The 20251-nt window shown below is 48.6% G+C and overlaps 1 protein-coding gene across 6 annotated transcripts in view; it reads right to left on the bottom strand.

Moving 5' to 3' along the window:
• SPTAN1 (spectrin alpha, non-erythrocytic 1) overlaps positions 1-13624 on the bottom strand; it is a 57309-nt gene extending 43685 nt beyond the window's left edge. For 4 of the 6 annotated variants that reach the window (XM_037036576.1, XM_037036578.1, XM_037036579.1 and 1 more), the window contains exons 1-3: positions 13487-13624; positions 3167-3406; positions 2190-2315 (exon numbers count right to left, since the gene is read on the bottom strand). In XM_037036576.1, the coding sequence (XP_036892471.1) occupies positions 2190-2315; positions 3167-3403 (363 nt within the window). In that variant the 5' untranslated portion in view covers positions 3404-3406; positions 13487-13624. Of the gene's footprint in view, positions 1-2189; positions 2316-3166; positions 3407-10675; positions 10696-13486 lie in introns of those variants that run through there. The other 2 variants (XM_037036581.1, XM_037036577.1) reach the window with 2 other exon arrangements.
• Between the last annotated feature and the right edge of the window lie 6627 nt (positions 13625-20251).

Here is a 20251-nt window from a genome sequence, read left to right as displayed (position 1 = left end):
TCTAAACCAGTGACAGACAGGTTACCCAGGACACACACAGCCTCCGCACCCCACCCGCCTCCTCTGCGGCACACGGCCTGTCAAGCTAAAATACTGAGTTCTGGGACCAGGCAAACTAGCAAGCCAGGATCAGCACGGGAACTGTGAGCTTGAAAGAAAAGACTCAAGAGATAACATGAGAACCCTTTGCTCAAATTAGTCCATATAAGAAAGCTGAAGAAAACTTCACCCCCGGGTCAACTGTCAGTTTCTCACAAACTCTGTTTTCACACCCGCAGTGATGAGCTGGGGCCCGATCTCGTGATCACTGCGGGGCAGAGAGGGCAGCCCCGCAAGCGTGCTGCTGTTCGACAGGGTGCATGAGCAGATGGGCAGGAGCACTAAGAAACACTCGGAAAGCTGACAGTTCGGAGGAGAAATCCGGGCTCTGACTTCGGCAGATTTCTCGACAGGGGCGTGAGCAAGCAGCTGGTGCCTCCAGAGCAGCTGTGGACGGAAGCCGTTCTCCCAGAGTGAATGGGGCTGCTCCGTAGGAGCACGGCCAGGTGACCGGGGGACTGGAGAAACAGATCAAGGGCAAACGCTAGGGGAAGTCTACACGAGTGAAATGCAGGTTGGAAAAATAAAGCAGACACTGGTGACTAGAGAGAGAACGGACTGAAGTTCCAGTTCGGTCACCTGCAAGCTGTGTGAATTTGGGGGACTCACACCGGTCTGGAGGACCGGTCCGAGCTACAGCCTCTGCCCCTCCAGACTCCGGGGGTGATGGCTGCCATGCTGCCTGCAGTGAAGGTCAGGGGATCCCCAGGAGGGTGCTGGCATGTGACAGCTACTAACAGCTACCACGAACAGCAGCTAACGACACTGCTCAATGCTGCTGTACGACGACCCCTAAACGGGGAGGAGGTCACTCACTAACAGATCCAAATAAAGGGAGGGTGAGTCGTGCGGTCGGGTCTCCCCGCCCCAGGTTAACTAATAAAGCCAACACTCGATTGAGTTCTCACGTTCGCCCCTGTGTCAGGTTATAATTCTACAGAGCAGCAGCCCCTTTCGTTCTGGGCAAACAACTCCTACCAAGAAAACAGGCAATGCTGATTTAATTATTATAAGGTGTATACAAAATAGTAGGAAATGGCAGGCAGACATTTGTATTCAATTACAGAGACACATACTACATTAGCTAAATAGATTAAATATAATTAAATAATTGGTCACATGGCATTTAAAATTTAGTTATATTTCCTATCTATAATCATTACTAGTAATAGTTAATTATTAATAATAAGCTTAGGGCTAACTTCAAGTCTTCGATATGAGGCTGTGGCGTGTATCAGAGCAAGAGAGAGAACAAGTGTTTATGGCTGAAAGCCACTAGGCCAAAACGTGGAGGGAAGGAAACCTCCACGGGGTATCAGGGAATAGTGAGGGATGAAAGTGTTCCAGCCGGGGCCCTAAGACTGTAGCCTTCACCTGAATCTTCAGGACTGTCTGGGCAGGTAAAGACTGAAAAGGTCCCCCAGTGGAACGACAAAGAACAAGACGGGAAATGAGATATGAAGGAAATCTAACTAAGCGTGCAACCCTCATCCTAACGAGGCTCGTTAGGCACAGCGGAGAAGGCTCAATTATGGCCCCACTCCCATGGGCCGGCCCCCAGGCCACAGACCAGAGTCTGAGGACTCCCACTTCGAAGGCTGCCACGCCACTTGGTCACCGACCACCAGGTGCCGCAAGTCATTCCTCACAGCTGGACCTTTAACTGGCTTGCTGACCAGACCTCAGTAACCTCCAAGATCCAGAGAGCAAGCTTGCCAATAGAGAACACACTTTATAGCGTCTGTGCTTAATTCTATCTATCTTTGCATCCTGATCCCTAAATTCACCAATGTCATGAATATGCTCTCCCATCTAATTACCAACTGTAAATGTTAATAGTCTTTCAAGTCTCATCACACTCTAATTTGTTTTACAAAAAAATATTCATTTCCTCACTTCTTTGTATTCACAATGAATCATCATAGTACAAAGGCAGGATGTGGGTAACTCCTTTAGGGAACTTCAGAAAATTCTTTGAAAACCTGGAAAAGTCTACCTCTTTAGGAACCCAAATTTACACGTGCGTGTGCATCTGCACTCCTCCACCAGCCAGAGGAAGGCCCTCCGCCCGCACCAGGAGCTACTCTTACCCGTATGGTTTCGGATGCAAAATGCCCCTCCGAGATCATCAGGTTCCCAGTCTCGTCCAGCTTCACAATGGCTCCTGAGTTGGCCTGCACTTCGGCTTCAAAGGCCTGGTGCTTCTGAAGCTTGCCCTGTTGGCAGACCAGCAGTGAGCCATGGATTCAGCCATTCAGCATCATTCTGTTGTCCCCACCCCTCAACCGCGCCCCCTCTAACCACGGGCACCTCACCCAGCATCGCATCCACCCCCTGCCTGCTCAATGACTCAAACACTCTGACTGTGGCTACACCGGCCCTCTGAGAGCCTGGCCGCTGAGGACCACGACTCTGCAGATAACAAGATGCTACAGAATATCCTAATGTAACTGCCCACCAGGAAATCAACCTTTGTGTGGACATCCAATCCCTCCCAGAAATGCAGAACATACTGAGAGTCTTCTTGGCACACAGTGTTACCCTTGGAGAAGCCAGCCACATTCACTCAGGATCTAGTATTTTCAGCTTGTTTTAGAAGCCATGCTCTCTGATGAATTTAATTTGATACATTCCATTTCACAATACCTCTTTTTTAATCAGGTAAGGGCTGAGCTGCCAAGGGCCTGCCAGGCACCTAAACCAGCCCTTACCACTTCCTCTTCTTGGATGACATTGACATGTGTAGTAAGAAGAGCCATGAGTCCAGCTACTGCTCCCTTTGCTAAAAAGCCTTTCACCAAAATCAGTGAGAAGGGCGGCTCTTTGCTCCCAACAGCTTTACTGAGGTGCAGTTTACACCATAAAATTAACTTGTCTTACGTACAAGTCAATGATTTTTAAAGGCTTTTGCTTTTGATAGAGTTAGTCCTTTCTTACGTCTGATCTACATTCTTCTTGCTGCCCAATCTCCCAAGGTCATAATTAAATGACTTTCTTGGTATATTTTTTAGGCAAAAACACCCGAGCTCTCGAATCCTGGCACGAATCTCAGGGAGATCACACGCACCTGCAAGTTGGTTGGGTCTTTGTAATTCTCATCGGACGCGATCTGCAGTTTCTCTTGAATCCATTTCTCCAGCTCCTCGGCATCTCTCTGGAAGAACTGGAACCGATAGGAATCTTCAAGCTTCTGGCGCCTCAGGGTTGAGAGCTCCTTGAAGCGGTGGTATCTGTCCAGGACCTGCTGCCGCCTCTCCTGGATGTCCTCCGCAGTTTCCAGCACTTTGACCCCGCTTGGGTCCATTTTCTGAAAAGAAAGAACGCCCTGAGGTAAGCACAAGACACCAACGGAGATTTAACGGAATGCGCCTCTCCAAAGGAGAGAGGGGAGAGGAAAATGGTCAGACAGCCCCGGAGGCCAGTGAATCAAGAAGGGAGCCTTTTCTCAGGATCTAACAGTGCAGCCCGGCCCCGTCCCTTTGCGAAAGACCGCTCTCCGTGCCCCGAAACCCCTGCCCATGTGGGTGCCTCAGAGGACGCCTAACCAACGTGGCGGGGGACCAGGCGAAAAGTAGGCCTAGAACTGTGTTCTGACCTATCGATCCTGTAAGACCTTTGAGTATTCAAAGGAAAGGCTGCCTGTGGTACTCCAAAAGTTACTGAGAAATCCATTCAAGAGTGCTTTCATCTGGTCTGTGTACTTTTTATTATGTAGAGATGAAGTAGAATCTATTCTCACTTAAGTCAGCTTCTCTATCTTTCTAGACCTCAGCCGGTTATTCAACAAGAAAAGGGAAACGATTACGAGTAACGGAGCCCCTAACATCAACAACCAACAGAGCGTTCCTAGCTGCCTTCGCAGCCACGCCCACGCGTCCCTGCTGCAGGTCCTCCCCCGGCTCCCACAGAGCCTGGGCGGCGCAGGCGCGTCTGACGCGCGCAGTGAAAAGAAAATCACAGTGTGACTTAAACAACAAACAAACCTGTGCTTAACTATGTATCCTGCTTTAGACCCCCCCACCCCATTATTGTGGAAAGCAGGGAGACTACATTAAGTCAGCATCAATTTCAAGTTCACCACAAATGCAGGCTAACCAGGTAGGTGGTACTTCCTCATTAACACTCAGTCTGCCACAACTTAAGACCCTCGGGTTTCTGGACAATTTCGCCAAATTTTAATATCAAAAAGAAAACCTGACCTATTTACAGGAGGAAGCCACCCGCTCTTATCAGGAATAAGCCGTTTTATCCTCTAATCAAGGAGGCATCACAGAGGAAAACAGGTGCAGGTCGGTGACGAAGAGCTGCTGAGCTCATCTGTAACCCAGGACCTTGGGCCACCTTCCTCTCTGCACCTCAATTTCCTAGAATGACTAATGAGGGCAGGGGAAAGGAGACAATCCCCAGCCCTTCCAATTTTAAAATTACATTCTACAGAGAACATTCTGAGACCTGGTCAAAAAAAGCTTAATGGTCTCACGGGCTCCCATTCTGTAATTTATTTAGACAGGGCATAAAACCCGTTACCCGGGAAACATTTGAGCGAGCTCTTCCCAGCTGGCCCGACCCAGCTTCTGGCAAAGAACAAGCAGGCCACAGATTAGGCACTGAGGTTGGCAAGTGCCCCCCCCCCCCCACCTCACCCCCTCCCAGCTCCGGGCACACTACGCTGATGAGCTCGGGGCTGCGTCCACACGTGGCAGGACTACCTTCCTAGGAAGGAGGCCACCAGGTGATTTCAGCCTTTATCACTGTTCCTTCCTAATGATTCTCCGTGTATTCTCCAGTTATTTCTGTTGTATTGTTCCCCCACACATCTGATTTAACCATAAAAGGGAACATGTTTTTTGCCATGTCACACCCCCACTTTAAAGCCCCTTTTATAACTCTCTTCTGAGAGGGGCAAGAACCCGCCCGTGGCACAGGCCCCTGGGTCTGGCCCAGCACGCCTGACTGGTGTCTCCCACCCACGCCCCTGCCCCTGGGCACGCGGGAATGAATGTCCCTTCTCCTCCCAAACACGACTCTCTTGACCCCAAACCACCTGCACAGGCTTCCTTTGTCTAGAACGTTCCCCGTCCCTTTTCTGGGAAACTCCTGTTTGCACCTCAACACCCAGCTGGGGTGCTCAAGCCGTAGGACCTGCCTCCTCACAGGGCTGTACACACACGCTGCTCCTTCCTTCCCCTGGCCTCGGGTTCAATCACACACACTCTTCTCAAGTGCCTGTGCGCACCACCCGCAGTACAATCAGACTGCGTGATCTCGTCTCTGAATCCCAATTTCCAGCACACACAGGCCATTATGAAATGTTTTTTGGATAAGACCAAGAGCATGCGTAACCCTGATTTATTTATGAAGAGCGGGGGAGAGCTCAACAGTACATCCGAGTTTGGTCAAACTGAAATCCTACCCAGGTAAACGCTGGATTCATCACGAAAACCACAAAGGAAGGGTGCGCCGACCGAAGCCGCATAACCGGGCAGCCCCCGAGGAGCAAGTCTGGGCTACTAATCCCACACACCACCCGGCAGTTTATTGCCAAAGTCAGCTGCTCTTCTCACCGACAGGGTGGGACCTCAGGGAAATGACGCCCAGGAAGGCAAGTTTTGTGTTAGCGACGGATAGCTGTGCCCGAAACATTCTCTCTTCTTACAAGAGCCTTCTTGAAAGCTGAGGGCAACCTTGAAACACTAAAGTGTCAGTTCGGAGTGAAGTTTCTGCAACAGTAGGGAATTATGCCCTGGCTGGTGTGGCTCAGTGGACTGAGGGCCAGCCTATGGACCAGAAGGTTGCCAGTTCGAGTCCCAGGCAGGGCACATGCCTGGGATGCAGGCCAGGTTCCCAGTTGGGGGCATGCAAGAGGCAACTGTTCGAAGTATCTCCTACACATCGATGTTTCCTTCTCCCCACCCCAACCTTCCTAAAAATAAATATATAAAACTTTGGGGGGGGAAAACAAAAGGGAATCACAACAAGGCAGTTCTGGTTTACACTGCTGCCCAAAGTATACCGGCCTCCACCAGAGAAGACTGATTCTGGCCTGACAAGGGCACCATCCTCGTCTGCTACCATGGAAACAAGACTCCTCCCACTGCCCTGCGCTGTCTGCTCCAGTGCTGTCTGTTCCAGTCATATCTCACAGCAAACTCCCCAGCAACCCAGGTTCCTGGCCCTGGGTGGGCGTGCTTCCCAGCTTACAGAGTCCCCTTTGCAGGACTGTTCTCTTCTCGCCCTCCCCAACACCACCATTTCATGCCGTACCATGCCCTCCTAGTGCAACGCTGCTTCCTCGTCCTCCCTGAAGTCCTGAATCAGAAGGCCTCACTCCCTCAATGCTGCTCTTGGGCACCATCGCATTCTGCCATGTCACTGCTGTTTTCTCCCTGACATTTTTATACGTTTTTTAGGGAATTTAAAGTCCCCAAGGGACTATAGAAAACACATGTTGTCTTACTCTCTAACCACAGAACTCGGTGCACATTACAGTCAATTACATTCTAAACTTGGAAATCAAGAAACGCTGTCAGGTAAGTATACAGGACACAAGGCCACCTCCGTAGCAGGTGGGAGAGCCCAGGGTGACCCAGGACGGTCTGTTCCCAGGCTAGCACGCTAGAACCAGAGATGCTGGAAATGGCTGGAGCTGACATAATCATTATTGGTGGCTGTTTGGTTATTTATTAATTCCTTTCACTACCTCTTATCTTTTATATCCCCACTTTGGAGGGAAAAAGAAAGGAGGAAGATACATTAATCAATTAATCATTAAAACACCTAAATTTGTTTTGTTTCTTTAAGAGACTGAGCATCCTGCCCTGATGTGGCTTAGCTGGTTGGAGCGTTGTCCCGTAACCAGGAAGGGCAGGAGTTTCATTCCAGATCAGGGCCTGGGCCTGGATTGTGGGTTCCGTCCCCGGTCGGGGCACATGCAGGAGGCAACCGGTCGGAGCTTCTCTCCCTTTCTTTCTCCCTGCATTCCCCTCTTCCTAAAATCAGTAAGAATGTCCTTCAATGAGGATTTAAAAAAGAGAGAATATTCCTATCTTCCTAAGTTAGTGAACAATTAAGGTTAAAAATAATTTATAAACTTCCCTTGTTCTCATCCTCAGGAGAGAGTTAAGATGGGAAACCAGCAGGCAAGTGTCTAATCTGCTGGCTTACAGAATTTCCTCGTAAGGAAACTTTCTGAAGGAGGTGTAGTTCTGTCTGCAACCGTGACCCTCTGCATGGGTGCTCTCTCGAGGTGTCTGAGTCTCCAGGTCAAGGTCGCTGGTGTTCGTCCCGCCCCCTCCCACCACAGGGTGCACCGCCTTTCGTCCTGTAGCTGCTACAGAAATTTCCATGAAATCACACTGGGGAGCAGCCCTTCACAATGGAAACAGGAACCCCCAACCTACCACTGCAAAGGTTCCACCTGGGCGGCGCCCCTGCTTGGGTGCAGCTGGCTGATTTGGCCCCTGCCAATCCAGGGAGACAGACCGGCGGGGCCCTGCTGAAATTAACCAACCTGAAAGGCCCTCTTTGTCACCCCAGTGAAGTAGAACGAGTCAATTCTATACCGAGTGCTTCGGTCAGGCAATAATGGACTTTTCTTTCCTGCAGTGATCAGCTGACGTCAGGAGGTGGGAGCGCTGCCAAGCCTCGGCTGGCCTGCTCCTGCTCCAGGGAGCTGGGCCTCTGCAAGCCATCAGAACTCCCCCACTCGGAACGCGCGTTTGCGCGACAACAGGAGCCCAGGTTACAGATTAATAAGAGTCCCCCACCCTTAACCTGAAGGGGAGCTGTCTCTACCTTACCTATATGAGCTCCCTGTTTTCTTTTTGCTCCTATAAGGTTACTTCCACAGACCATGTTAAACACAGGAACATTTTCATATTGCCACCCAAAGGTGCTTATGTAACCTCCCACCCCAAACTACCTGAGACAGAGTGGAACTCCTCAGGCCCTGCCAGTGCGCACCATGTTCCCGTCAGGACAGAGGCAGGCTGTTCAAACTCCACCCCTGCCCCCAAACATGCAGCTGACTGATAAGGCAGATTCCACAGAGAACTTCCCAGCAGTTCCCTGCCTTACTAGGATTAACACCTCTGAAGAGCTAGAAGGGAAGACCAGGGCAAGTGCCATTAGAAACAATCGGTGACCACACCAGCCTCCCATCTACTCCCGACTGCCTGACACCCCGCACTGACCTCCCAGGACCGCAGTCAACTGCCTGCTGATCTCAAAGCAGCAGATCAGCCCTGACTTTGCCAGGCCCCTGCACACAGAGAACGACGCGGGAGAAATGAAGTGCTGAACGTATTCTCTGTATGTTTAAGGACAGCTTCCCACTTAAGGTAACCAAAGAAAAAGGCCATGCTTTTGCAGACACTGTTAGGCCAGGCTGAAGATACAGGCTAATTATAAATGCTGCAATGCAGCAGTCAAAACGCTGGCTGCATCATTCGGCAAGTCATGCGGACTGCTCTCGGGGGACAGCAGGAATCGCAACCGCGTCCTCTACTGTGATCAATAAAGAGGTCGTGTCTGCATTCTCACAGTCTGCTAGATCTCGGGGAAGAGAAAAGAGAAATGGTGATACGAAATCTGGGCTGGAAAATTCTAGTTTAATCCAAAAATATAACATGTCTAAGAACACCTCCTCGTATCAAAACAAATGTCTACCCACTGCCAAGTGAAAATGGAGGCCTGCTAAGGAAGCTGGCCATTAATTAACATCTTTGTCTTCTTAACAAATATCAAGAGACAGCTGTCGGAGACGGTTCCTGGTACCTGGGGAATATTTAAAGCACCTTCACCTAACCTGCAGAAGCGATTTGCCCCGCTGCGCCAGGGGAGGTCTCGGTCTCATCTTTGGAGGGTGGGGAGAGGCGGTGCGTGGGACAGAGCTTAGGTTAAGCAACAGAAAAGGCTGCAGATGCAAACATTTTCAAACCAAAGGCCGACAGCTTTGGCCTCTGCAGTGAGTGGTTTCGGACACCTCACCCGGATCTGGGTGAGTGGGAGAATCGGCTGCCAGCTTCTCCACGGAACCTCGGAAGAGAGTAAAACCGTGGTGACGAGGAAAGGAGTCACTCTTTAAAACAAAGCAAAGGGACTGCCAGCATTTCAACGGGCTGAACACACCAATGTAAGAGGCCTCGGGAATACTGCAAAATGAATTCCCCTTGCAGGCAGGACACAAGGTATACAGTTTTGCAAGGAAAGGGGTTTCAGGAACAGGATGAAGAGATCACTTGGCTCCACAGGAAAATTCATAAACATTACCCAAAGCGAAAGGGCACAGAAACTATTCGCCAGCTTTGTTTTGTTGCTCCGTCAGAGCCCAAAGGTGAAGAACCGACCGACAATGTCCTTTCTCCGTGGCTTATACAGCTGGTCCACCACCAAATTTTACATTTCCACAGCAAGAGGACTCCGCACACCCAGGGACGCAGAAGGGCTCCCCCGAACAAACCACAAAAAACCTGGTTAGCACCCATAACAATCTGACACCAACTGATTCTCAGATCAAATGAATTAACTCAAAAAAAACAGCTTGGCTACAGATTTTAGTGGCCATCTGCTGATAAGCAGAGAGGTAAACATTACATGAATTAAGAGATTCAACCATGGAAAAAATCTTTGTTTAAACCACATTCCAATCAGGACTGTGGATCTGCCCGTCAGCCTTCAAACTGATGCATTCATTTCAACTCCTTAGCAGGATTCTGCAGAGGTGAGCAGGGACTTAGCTTTGGGAAAGCAAAAATCTCATTCTGCATTGCATCAAAACCCAGAAATGAAGAGCAACGCTGGGAAAACTCGCTTCTGCATGCCCCCCAATTACTACGACCTTGCTGCTACTTACCTGTTCACCTGTAAAATTCAGATGTGAGGTATTTAGGTGCAAAACACTGTTACCGAGATTCAAAACAAAGTAAAACAGGAGAACATTATAACGTGGCCCATTTTTATAAACCTTGTTTAAATAATTAACCAGTCTGATTTATAAAAGGGCCTGCCTTGGATTTATCACCCCTAATCACTAGACATTTGCAAAGTTTGTATTTCTCCTTGTGGAATAAGACACTAATTTTAAGCATTTTTCTTTTTGACAAACACTCAAAAACTGTACACAGACACAAAAGCTCAATAATGAGCTTTTTTTTTTTAAGTAAAAAACACAAACTCCATTTCATTATAAGGATCGTGGCAGAAAAAAATAAGTTAATGGAAAGAGGAAACAAAAACAAGTTTACAATACTCGCCAAATTTTAAAATACTATTTTGACTACATGTTTCCAGACTTTTTTTCAAATATCTGAGATAATCTGTTTAGTCCCTTGGTTCTTAAGAACCAAGTAACCATCAATAAAAAGTAACCCAGCAAATGTTCCATGCAAATGCCAGTAGGGTGATAAGAAATAATATATTCATGCCTTAAAGGGAGGAAGGTAAAACACAGGAGGCTTTGGAAATTTTAGAGTAAATTTGCTAAGACTTCTGTTCACATAACACCAAAACCAAACAGGAGAAAAAACCAACCCTAACAGGAACCTTAACAGAAAAGGCATGCAGGCCGAGTTCTGCCCCTCCCGTGGGATCACCCCACTTCTCTGACACTGAAGTGTCTTCACTGCAAACCAGGCAAAAGCGAAAAGGCAACGCATTTCCTGCATGCTGGTCAAATACCTGGACTCTGCGCTTACGAAACGATGACAACATGACGGAGGAATGTGGAGTCTGAAAGGGCGGGGGAAGAGCGAGATAACAGGCTTCTGAGGGCAAAGGGAACAAAATCATTTCAAAATGGAGAAAACAGATCCTTAAAAATACTTGAATACAGATAAGAATCAAATTTCAAATGACTTCCCCAGTGCTCTCTATTAATAAATCCCACCAGGGATTTACCGTGCGGAAAAAGAACTGAGGCTTCCTGGTCTGAGCAGTTCCTATCTACCTAAATGGGCTGCCGTGGCCAAGTCATCATAGCCCTTTGGGGCCTCAGTTTCCCCACTTTTCAAATACCGTAGTAATATTGAATATGTTTTTTAACACGAGAAGTTCCAATGAAATTGGAACTGAAATTCCGAGGGCTAGTTGATCCCTAAATCCCCTTCCATTCAGTAATAAAACAGCATAATTTCATGAAATCATCAGAGTCAAGAACTCAGGCTATAACGATCCGACTTGGGCCTAGTTTACAGGTCCAGGTCCACTTCCTCTATGAAATTTTATTTCCTGTTTAAAACAGTTGCAGGAGGAATATGAAGGAAAAAAAAAGGTGGAAGGGAGGTACAAGGGCAGCTGCTCCAGTTCACTGGCCCTCAGTGCTTTCCTCCTGAATTCCTGGAGCCAGCATTTGCTACGGGGGCGCCGAATTCTGAATTCCTGTACCTACTCGGACCACAGCTGATGGACCACAGCTGATGGACCACAGCTGATGAGCTGCAGCAGGGCCAGCTGTGTAACCTGTGGCGTCCTGGAATAGCCCAGCGGACTGACTATGAGGCGGGCCTCGTGGTGACTGTCCTTAGAGCAGGTTCAGCAATGACAGCACTGTGGACTATGGTGGATACCTCATTTCTCGGGATCCGCAGTGGGCCCCTCCCTTTGGGATGAAGGCAGGTTGGGAAATAATTAAATGGAGAGAAAATTCTAACCCGGGGAACCACCTCAACCTGTTCATCAGATTGCCTGACAAGCCCGTGTTGGAGCCAGAGACAGATCAGATTTCTCCAATTATTAGATTACCGCAGAACTCGGCCACAGACCCAGAGCACCTTGGAGAATGTTCCTGAGCCCACGACTGACGCTGAGAACGGCTTCACACCTGTCCTGTCCAGAGCAAATCCTCCTTTCCAGCACATCGCTCAGTCTCGGTCCCTGGACGACAGCTAACACACTTTGAGGGCCCTCTGAGTATTACTGGCCCAGTTACTAAAAAGGGCTTATTGTTCATTTCCTGCACAGTGGCCCTCACTGCAGCACATTTTCCCCCTGCAGCACATTTTTTAAACTTTGACTTCAATCTGACCTTTCAAAATCTCAGACATTAGCTGCAACAAAAGGGAAAATAGATGACTGGTTTCCAGAGTTAGAACCTTGGCTCCACAGCTTCACATAACTGAGTGTTCCCACTGCTATTAAGATTTTCTTTTCTGGCTGCAAGACACCCCCACCCTTCCATCTTTGATACATTCTGTTTCAGTAAGGTCCAATTGCTATGACAACGCAATTTCTCAATACTTCATATGGTCTCTTCTATTCTTTCCTAACAGCCATGATGGTAAGTTTTTCTAAAACACCACAATGAAGACAGAACAAAGGGCCTACAGTGCTGATTTCAGGATCTATTATATAAAAAAGATGTGATAAGGTGTTGCAGTGGTTCAAGCATCCTCTCAACTCAGCTTTCTGATCTATTCGGGCTTTTAATTTAAAACATATCCGACCTTTAACGTTACCAAGCCCTTTATTTAAAATACACTTTACTCCAATACATCAAAGAGACTTTTAAAAGCAATTTTCTTGGGGAAACACCTCATCAGATTCAGGGACGGCTTTCAGACAAAAGGCTGCTCTATCATTCAACCGGCATGGCTGTAGAATTTTTGACAAATAATATACTGCCCTCGACTCGAAAAACCCGGTCTCAGGAAAATAGTAACTCTTAAGCTATTAAGTTATTTGATTTGAGTCTCACACAAAGCAAGAGCCGCAGCTATCCGCTTTTGACAAGCAACTCACAACTGGGTAGGAAAGAAATGTTTATTATAAGAAAAAGAGAAGAGAGGGCAGCCTTGAGCTTTTCTGCATCCCGGGAAGGCCAAGAATCGCCGAACCGGATGAAATTAACATCAAAGAGACCTTCACCTCAAGCTCTCGCCTCTTTCTCCTCCAAGGGGTGGAGGAGAAAGCCCACACTGCTTGCAGAGATTTGGGAAAAGAAGCTGCAGCAGTCGCTCCCCACCGAGGGAAGAAACCGTGTGCGGTGGGGGAAGCGCTCTGCAGGAAGAGGAACGGGGACCATCTCCACCAGGGAGCCCCCGCCCCACCTGCCGCAACCGGATGGGGCAGGGCGGGGCCGCGACCAGGCTGGGGCTGGGGCTGGGGGCGGGGAGGGACCCGGCGGCCTCGCCACCCCCTCTGCCCAGTCAATGACATTCCAGCTGCAAACACCGGGACTCCGCCAGGCGGCTCTTCCGCAGCCCACGCGCCACAAGCAGGTCGAGACCGACTCGCCCGGCACCTCGCCCGCTTGAGGAAGCAGCAAGGCCGGCCCGGCTCACCTGTCCGCGCGGTAGCCCCGCCCCTCCCCGGGGGCGACACCCCTCCCCACCCAGGGGTCCGCTGCCCTCCCACCCCGCTTCCGCCCGCGCTCCCCTGCTCCCTGTCTCACCAGTTCCTGCGGGTGGAAGCCGTGGGTGCGTGGGGCTGGGGGTTGCTGAGGGACCAACGATCCTCCGCGGCCTCTGCTCCTTGCCGTTCGCTCCGCAGCGGGTAGTGGCGGCGACGCGCGCGCCCCTCCTCTTTTATACGCGGCCACGCGCGTTCCGGCGGCGAGCGGGCGCGAGCGCGAGGGAGCGCCCGGGCAGGGAACGAGGGACGGGGGCGAGCGCCGGCCGAGCAGAGGGGGCGGAGCTTTCACGGACTCGCTTTCCGAGCGTCTGACGGAAAGGGGCGAGCGTTCCCGGAAGGAGCCGAAGTGGCCGTGCCGGGGAAAAGATCGCGGGTGCGCGGCGGAGGATGTGAAAAGGCGGGCGCGCGCGAGGGATGGGGTGGTCGGTGGTGCAGTGGAGTCTTTGCCTCCGCTCGGGTGAGCCGAGGTGCTCCAGCCGCCCCACCCTCCCCGCAGCTTGGATCCTCCAATCCTGCCCCTCCCCGCCCTGCAGAAAATCTGCACCCCACCCTTCCACCCCTGGGAGCCCTTCCAGGACTGCAGCGAGAGGCGGGGCAGGGGTCATCTCTGCAGTCTGGCTGGGGATGCTGCGCTCCCGGGCCGGAAAAACACCCAGTCCCCAAGGATGAGGTCACTGTGTGCTTCTCTTCCTCCTGCCCACTTTCCGGAGGAGACGTCTGGGGCCGAGGACGCAAGTCAGCCTATGCTGGTGGGGTCTGGGGTCAGAAATCGAGGATGATTTGGGGGCTCCAGGTTTGAGGAGGTGGTAAGAAAAAGGCCATATCCGATCATAAAAAATAAAGCCGACTAATTTAGAAATGAAGTCTGTCATTCCGGGATTTGGAGAGTTAGTAATGTCTCATAAACTCACAACAAAAGCTTTCTCAGAGGTCACCCGTGGAATAGGATGCCTTCATTGTATTTTATAAAAAAGACATTAAAAGTTCTTCTTGCCACCATTAATTGAATTTTCCTCATGTACCGGGCACTATGTTAAGCATTTCATGTGTTACTTTTCTTTCTTAAGTATTTGAGGTGATTTTATGAGGTGGGTATTATTTCCCCATTTTGCAAATCACACTGACATGGAAGCCAGGAGTCTTGCCCCCCATCAGGCAGCTGTCAAGAGGAAAAGCTGGTCTGAATCAAGCAATCCGAACCTTCTCTTAAACAGTATGTCATCCTGTCTTCCCATAGCAGAGCAGGGCATTGTGCTGGCAAATGCTGGAGTGCCAAGGACAGAAAAGATTTCTGGAATTTCTGTTCCTAACGGACTTGGCAGTTTGAGTTATGGGGTAGGATGCCGTTTCCCCACCCCTGCTGGGGTCACAGCTGGGCCTCAGCCATTGGGAGTAACCTGGGGCTGGTTCCTCTGCAGTCAGGCAGACCAGGAGCTCGGGAGCTCTTCCGCTCAGGAAGGCCTCAGCCTCCCGGTTACCGAGCAGCCCTCCTCTTTAAATAAATATAAAGGCACTGGGCACAGCACCAGAACTTGAGCCCAGGCCCAGCCCTGAGCTTCCTGATCCTCTGTAGTCTGGCTTCTTCCCCTGTGCCTGGGATCTGTAATCCCGTTTCTAAGCCACCCTGGCTGTAGCCACGACAGTGAGGAAAAACTGTTCCCACAGTCCATTGGGGCGGAGAGAAAAGAAAAGGGGTGGCCACACCCAAGAAGCAGCTTTACAGAATGTGGAGGAAAAACGTAGGAGCATTGAAGCATTTCCTGCAACTACTGTGTGGATAAAACAGGACTGGGTAACTCCTCCCTGGGGTGTGTGCTTCTGGCAACAGCTGATGGCGTCCATGGCCTCTTCTCCAGTGGGTAACAGCAAAAAAAGAAAAAAAAAATCATGGCTAACACAATCTTAGCTCTTCAAAGATGTGAAATGGCTAATACAATCATAGCTCTTCAAAACTTGACCCAGACCTGCTCTGGCAAAAGAATGCATCTCAAGGCCGAGGACAGGAGCTATAAAAGGGAGGATTTTTCTTTTAAATCACTCTGGCCTCATAGTGAAATGGAGGTTTTGCTGCCTTTGCCAGATGCAAAACAGATTGGAGACCTTAGAGCTTCTGTGTTAAGAAACTAAAATCTTACTCAATCCTTTGATCTGAGACGCTTCCAAAAATAGTATTCCAGCCTTCTCCACCTCCCACTCACCCACCCACCCCATTCAGCATTTGGCACTGGAGATGAGGCTTTAAAGAAATTCTTTCTTCACGTGTTCTATTGTCGGCCTACATCACCTCCCATCAGTTTCACCACATGCCTAACACTCTGCTAGGTGTGGGGAGAGGGGGATGACAAAGCAGATAATGGCATTCTTTGTTGTCTGGCACTCATTCAGAAAAAAAATATTTAGAAAACACTGGACAGTTGCTCCCGTAACCAATCAACTCCACGCCCTCGGCCACATTGTTCCCGGCCTCCTGAAAAGGTGGAGGCAGGGCTGAATTTAAGTTCCTTTTCTGCTCCAGCTGTTCTCTGAAGGTTTGCTGTGTGCCGTAAGCTTAGGCATCTCAGCGGTCCCACTACCCTTTCAAGTTGTTCAAGGTCAACCATTGGGAAATACATTAATGTTATATGTGTTCACATGTTCCAGCCATGGAGAGTTACCTGTCCCCTCTCCCCGGGTCAGTCGAGTGTCTTTCTCTGCTCTCTCTCTTGCACACACACACAGCAAAGCGAACAAGCAGACACCAACACTTCCACTATTTTTTTGTCCCCGCGAGGGAGTCCCACTGGCAAGTGGGCTGCACTTCTTCCCAGATGACTGTCTGGGATGGCGAGGAACAGGACAGAGCTTCCAAACTGACTGGAAAAACCTTGAAGACCCGCTACATGAAATAAACCAGACACAAACAGGCAATTATTATGGATTCCACTTACGTGAGGTGCCTAGAATAGTCAAATCCACAGAGACGGAAAGTAGAGCAGGGGTTGCTGGAGGCTGTGGGAGGGGAGGTAGGGAATTTGTGTTTAATGAGGATGGAGTTTCAGTCTGGGAAGATGAAACAGTTCTGGAGGGGATGGTGGTGAGAGTTACACGCAGTAAGTGTGGTGCCCTGGCTGAGTGTTGTCCCATAGGCCAAGGTTGTGGGTTCAATCCCTGTTCAGGGCACATACAAGACTCAACTAGCCCTGGTTGGTGTAGCTCAGTAGATTGAGCACTGGCCTGCAAAACAAAAGGTTGCCAGTTCAATTCCCAGTCAGGGCATATGCCTGGGGTGCTGGCCAGGTCCCTAGTTGGGAGCATGTGAGAGGCAACCGATCAAAGTATCTCATATATTGATGTTTCTCTCCCTCTCTTTCTCCTTCCCTACCCCTTCTCTAGAAAAAAAGTAAAATAAAAATAAATTAAAATTAAAAAAAAATCAGTCCTGGCTGGTGTAGCTCAGTGCATTGGGCGTGGACTGTGAACCAAAGAGTTGCTGGTTTGATTCCCAGTCAGCACATGCCTGGGTTTTGGGCCGGGTCCCCAGTGGAGGCCACATGAAAGGCAACCACACATTGATGTTTCTCTCCCTCTCTTCTTCCCTTCCCCTCTGTCTAAAAATAAATAAATAGCCCCGGCTGGTGTAGCTCAGTGGATTGAGCACAGGCCTGCGAACCAGAGGATCACGGTTTGATTCCCAGTCAGGGCACATGCCTGGGTTGCAGGCCAGTGCCCTGCAGGCCAACTCCCAGCAGGGGACGCAGAAAAGGCAACCATACATTGATGTTTCTCTCTCTCTCTCCTTCCCCCTCTAAAGGTAAATAAATAAATTAAAATCTTTAAAATAAATAAATAAAATTTAAAATGTATTTTTATTTATTTATCTTTAGAGGGGAAGGGAAGGAGAGAAGGAGAGAAACATCAATGTATGGTTGCCTCCTGTGAGTCCCCTGCTGGGAACTGGCCTGCAACCCAGGCATGTGCCCTGACTGGGAATTGAACCGCAATCGTGTAGTTCGCAGGCCCGTGCTCAATCCACTGAGCTATACCAGCCAGGGCCTTAAATAAAATTGCTTTTAAAAAAGAATCAACTAATCAATGCATCAATAAGTGGGACAAATCCATGTTTCTCTGTCTCTCTCCTTTTTCTATTTCTAAAATCAATTAAAATAATGTCAGGCCCTCTTGAAATAAACTTCTTTAAAAATTCTTCATTTGTTGATTTTTTTAATATTTTATTTATTTATCTTTAGAGGGGAAGGGAAGGAGAGAGGGAGAGAAACATCAATGTACGGTTGCCTCTCGTGCATCCCCTGCTGGGAACTGACCCCTGCCAGGAACTGGCCTGCACCCAGGCATGTGCCCTGACTGGGAATCGAACCGCAATCGTCTGGTTCGCAGGCCCGCGCTCAATCCACTGAGCTACGCCAGCTAGGGCCATTTGTTGATTTTTAAAGAGAGGAAGGGAGAAAGAGACAGAGAGACAGAGAAATATTCATCTGTTGTTCCATTTACTTCCGCATTCATTGGTTGATTCTCCTATGTGCTCTGACCAGAGATCGAACTGAATCCAAGACCCTGGCATACTGGGACGACGCTCTAACCAATAGAGCTACCCAGACAGGGCCCTGAAAAAACTTTAGTAGCTTTTCATTGACTAGAGTTGCCCAAACTAATTAGAGATTCTGGAGGATCCACAAACTCATCCCCACTTCTTTCTGGAGCCATTTTCTAATGCTTTTCTCCAGAGGTGAGCTTAGTCACTTCTTAAACAGGTTTTTTATTTTCCATTTTTCATGCTTAAAAAGTTACTTATCTTAAGAGAGAGGGGGTGGGAGGGAGAAAGGCAGGGAGAGAAACATTGATGTGTGGTTGCCTTTCACATGGCCCCTGCTGGGGACTTGGCCCAAAACCCAGGCACGTGCCAACTGGGAATCCAACCAGTGACTCTGGTTCACAGGCTGGTGCTCAATTCACTGAGCCACAGCAGCCAGGGCAGCATGCTTTTATTTTTTATATTTCATGCTTATACTTTATTTTTTGTTTTATTTTTCATACTTTTTAATTTTTTTATTTTCTTCTCCTAAACAGGTTTTTTATTTTTCCATTTTTCATGTTTTTGCCTCCAACTAGAATGTCCTTCTCTCCTGACACCCACCCCTCATTTCCACCAGATAGATCTTACCCACGTTGCGTAGAAACTTTCTGGAAGAGCAATTTGACAGCATGGATCAGAATACAAAACTCACATGCTGCTTGACAAAACGTTCCATCTGGGAACTTACCCTAAAAAGGTGGGACAAGATACACATTTAAGAATGTGAATAATTGTAAAAAATTAGAGGCAACTAGTCACCAACTGAAAAATGGTACATTATGTGTAGGATTCCTAAGTCCAAGACAGTATTGGTGACAGCACGCATACTGATTGGCTTGAAAAAGAATCTGAGGTTCTCCCAAATGATAGCAGGTGGCAGGGCAGCACGGGAACTGTGTCTGCTTAAGAACTGAATTCCTCTCTCTGTTCCCTATGCACAGAGATGTTCAAGGGGGTACCGAGAATGGAAGGGTTTGGGGACTTCTTTGCTGTCTTTTAACATTGTTGACTATTTTTAATAGTCAAAATGGATCACATGCTCTCTCCAAGATACTTTCTTGACCCAGCCTAACCTCCAAGTAAAGCATTCCAGAAAGTATATTCCCAGAAATACCAGGCCCGAGAGAAGCCCCGGAAACAGGGAGTTTCATGTCAGTTTGGAGGCTGACAATTCAAAGCAACAAAGTGAAGGCACCAAAAAGTCCTGCAAGAAAAAAAATCCTTTTTTCCTTTGATTTAGAATGGAAACTTTTTATTAAGGGAGATTTCAAAGATAAGCCCAGTAAGCAGAATATTACAATGAACCTGCATATGCTCATCACCACCGGCAACCATCACCAACACTGCCATTGTCGTTTCATCTATTACTTCAATTCGCTGACCTTGAACTCAGTACACACTTCCCAAACTTCTTTGACCTCTGAACTCTTTTTTTAGAATCCTGCAGCAAAGCTCTCTGGGAAAAGCTGCCCTACATGAAATGGATCTGTCTTCTGAGCTCCCATCTGTTACCTCGAACCCCCAAGCCCTCCAAGTCCAGGAGCCACACTGTCTCCTCCCGACTGAGAATCCTCTCCCCACGCACCTGTTTCACTTTAAGTGAAGCATCTTGTAAAACCTGTTTGGAGTCAACTCTCCACCCCTGCCACAGGCTGTGGGCAGTTTCAGTGTAGCCTTCACTGTAGGTTCTAGAGCTTGACTTAGTCACGTCATTCGACTGTAAGGTGTTTTTTATTGCTGTTTTGGTGGAGGGAAGAGGGTTATCTTTTAATTTCGAAACAGTTTACAGAAAAGTACAGGGATAATAGAATGAAATCCTATATACTCTACACCCAGAGTCCCCAATTTGCTAACATTTGACCACATTTGCTCTCTTAGTCTATGTATTATACACTCATTTATGTACACACACATGTGTAAACATGTATTCAACCCCACCAAATCATCTGAGAGCACGTGGCAGATATGCCCACTCACCCCAAATACTACATGTGTGTTTCTGAAGAACAAAAGATCCATTTTTACAAGCACGGCCCAGGAGTCAAAGTGAGGAGTTAAGGGGACAGAAAGACCGTGTTCAAGTTTTGCCACTGTCCCAATGTCCTTTGTAAGACAAACACACAAAAAGATACTTATCTGGTCCAGGGTCACATAACACCTTATGTAATCAACCCAAAGGCGCTAAAAGAAAAGTGTTTCTTGAATATGTCATCTGTATACAGTAACATTTTTTTC

This window comes from Sturnira hondurensis, unplaced genomic scaffold, assembly GCF_014824575.4.
Source record: "Sturnira hondurensis isolate 20B ecotype Veracruz unplaced genomic scaffold, ASM1482457v3 Scaffold0022908, whole genome shotgun sequence".
NCBI lineage: Eukaryota > Metazoa > Chordata > Mammalia > Chiroptera > Phyllostomidae > Sturnira > Sturnira hondurensis.
Note: the sequence above shows the minus strand (reverse complement) of the source record. Positions and strands in the feature narration are given on the sequence as shown.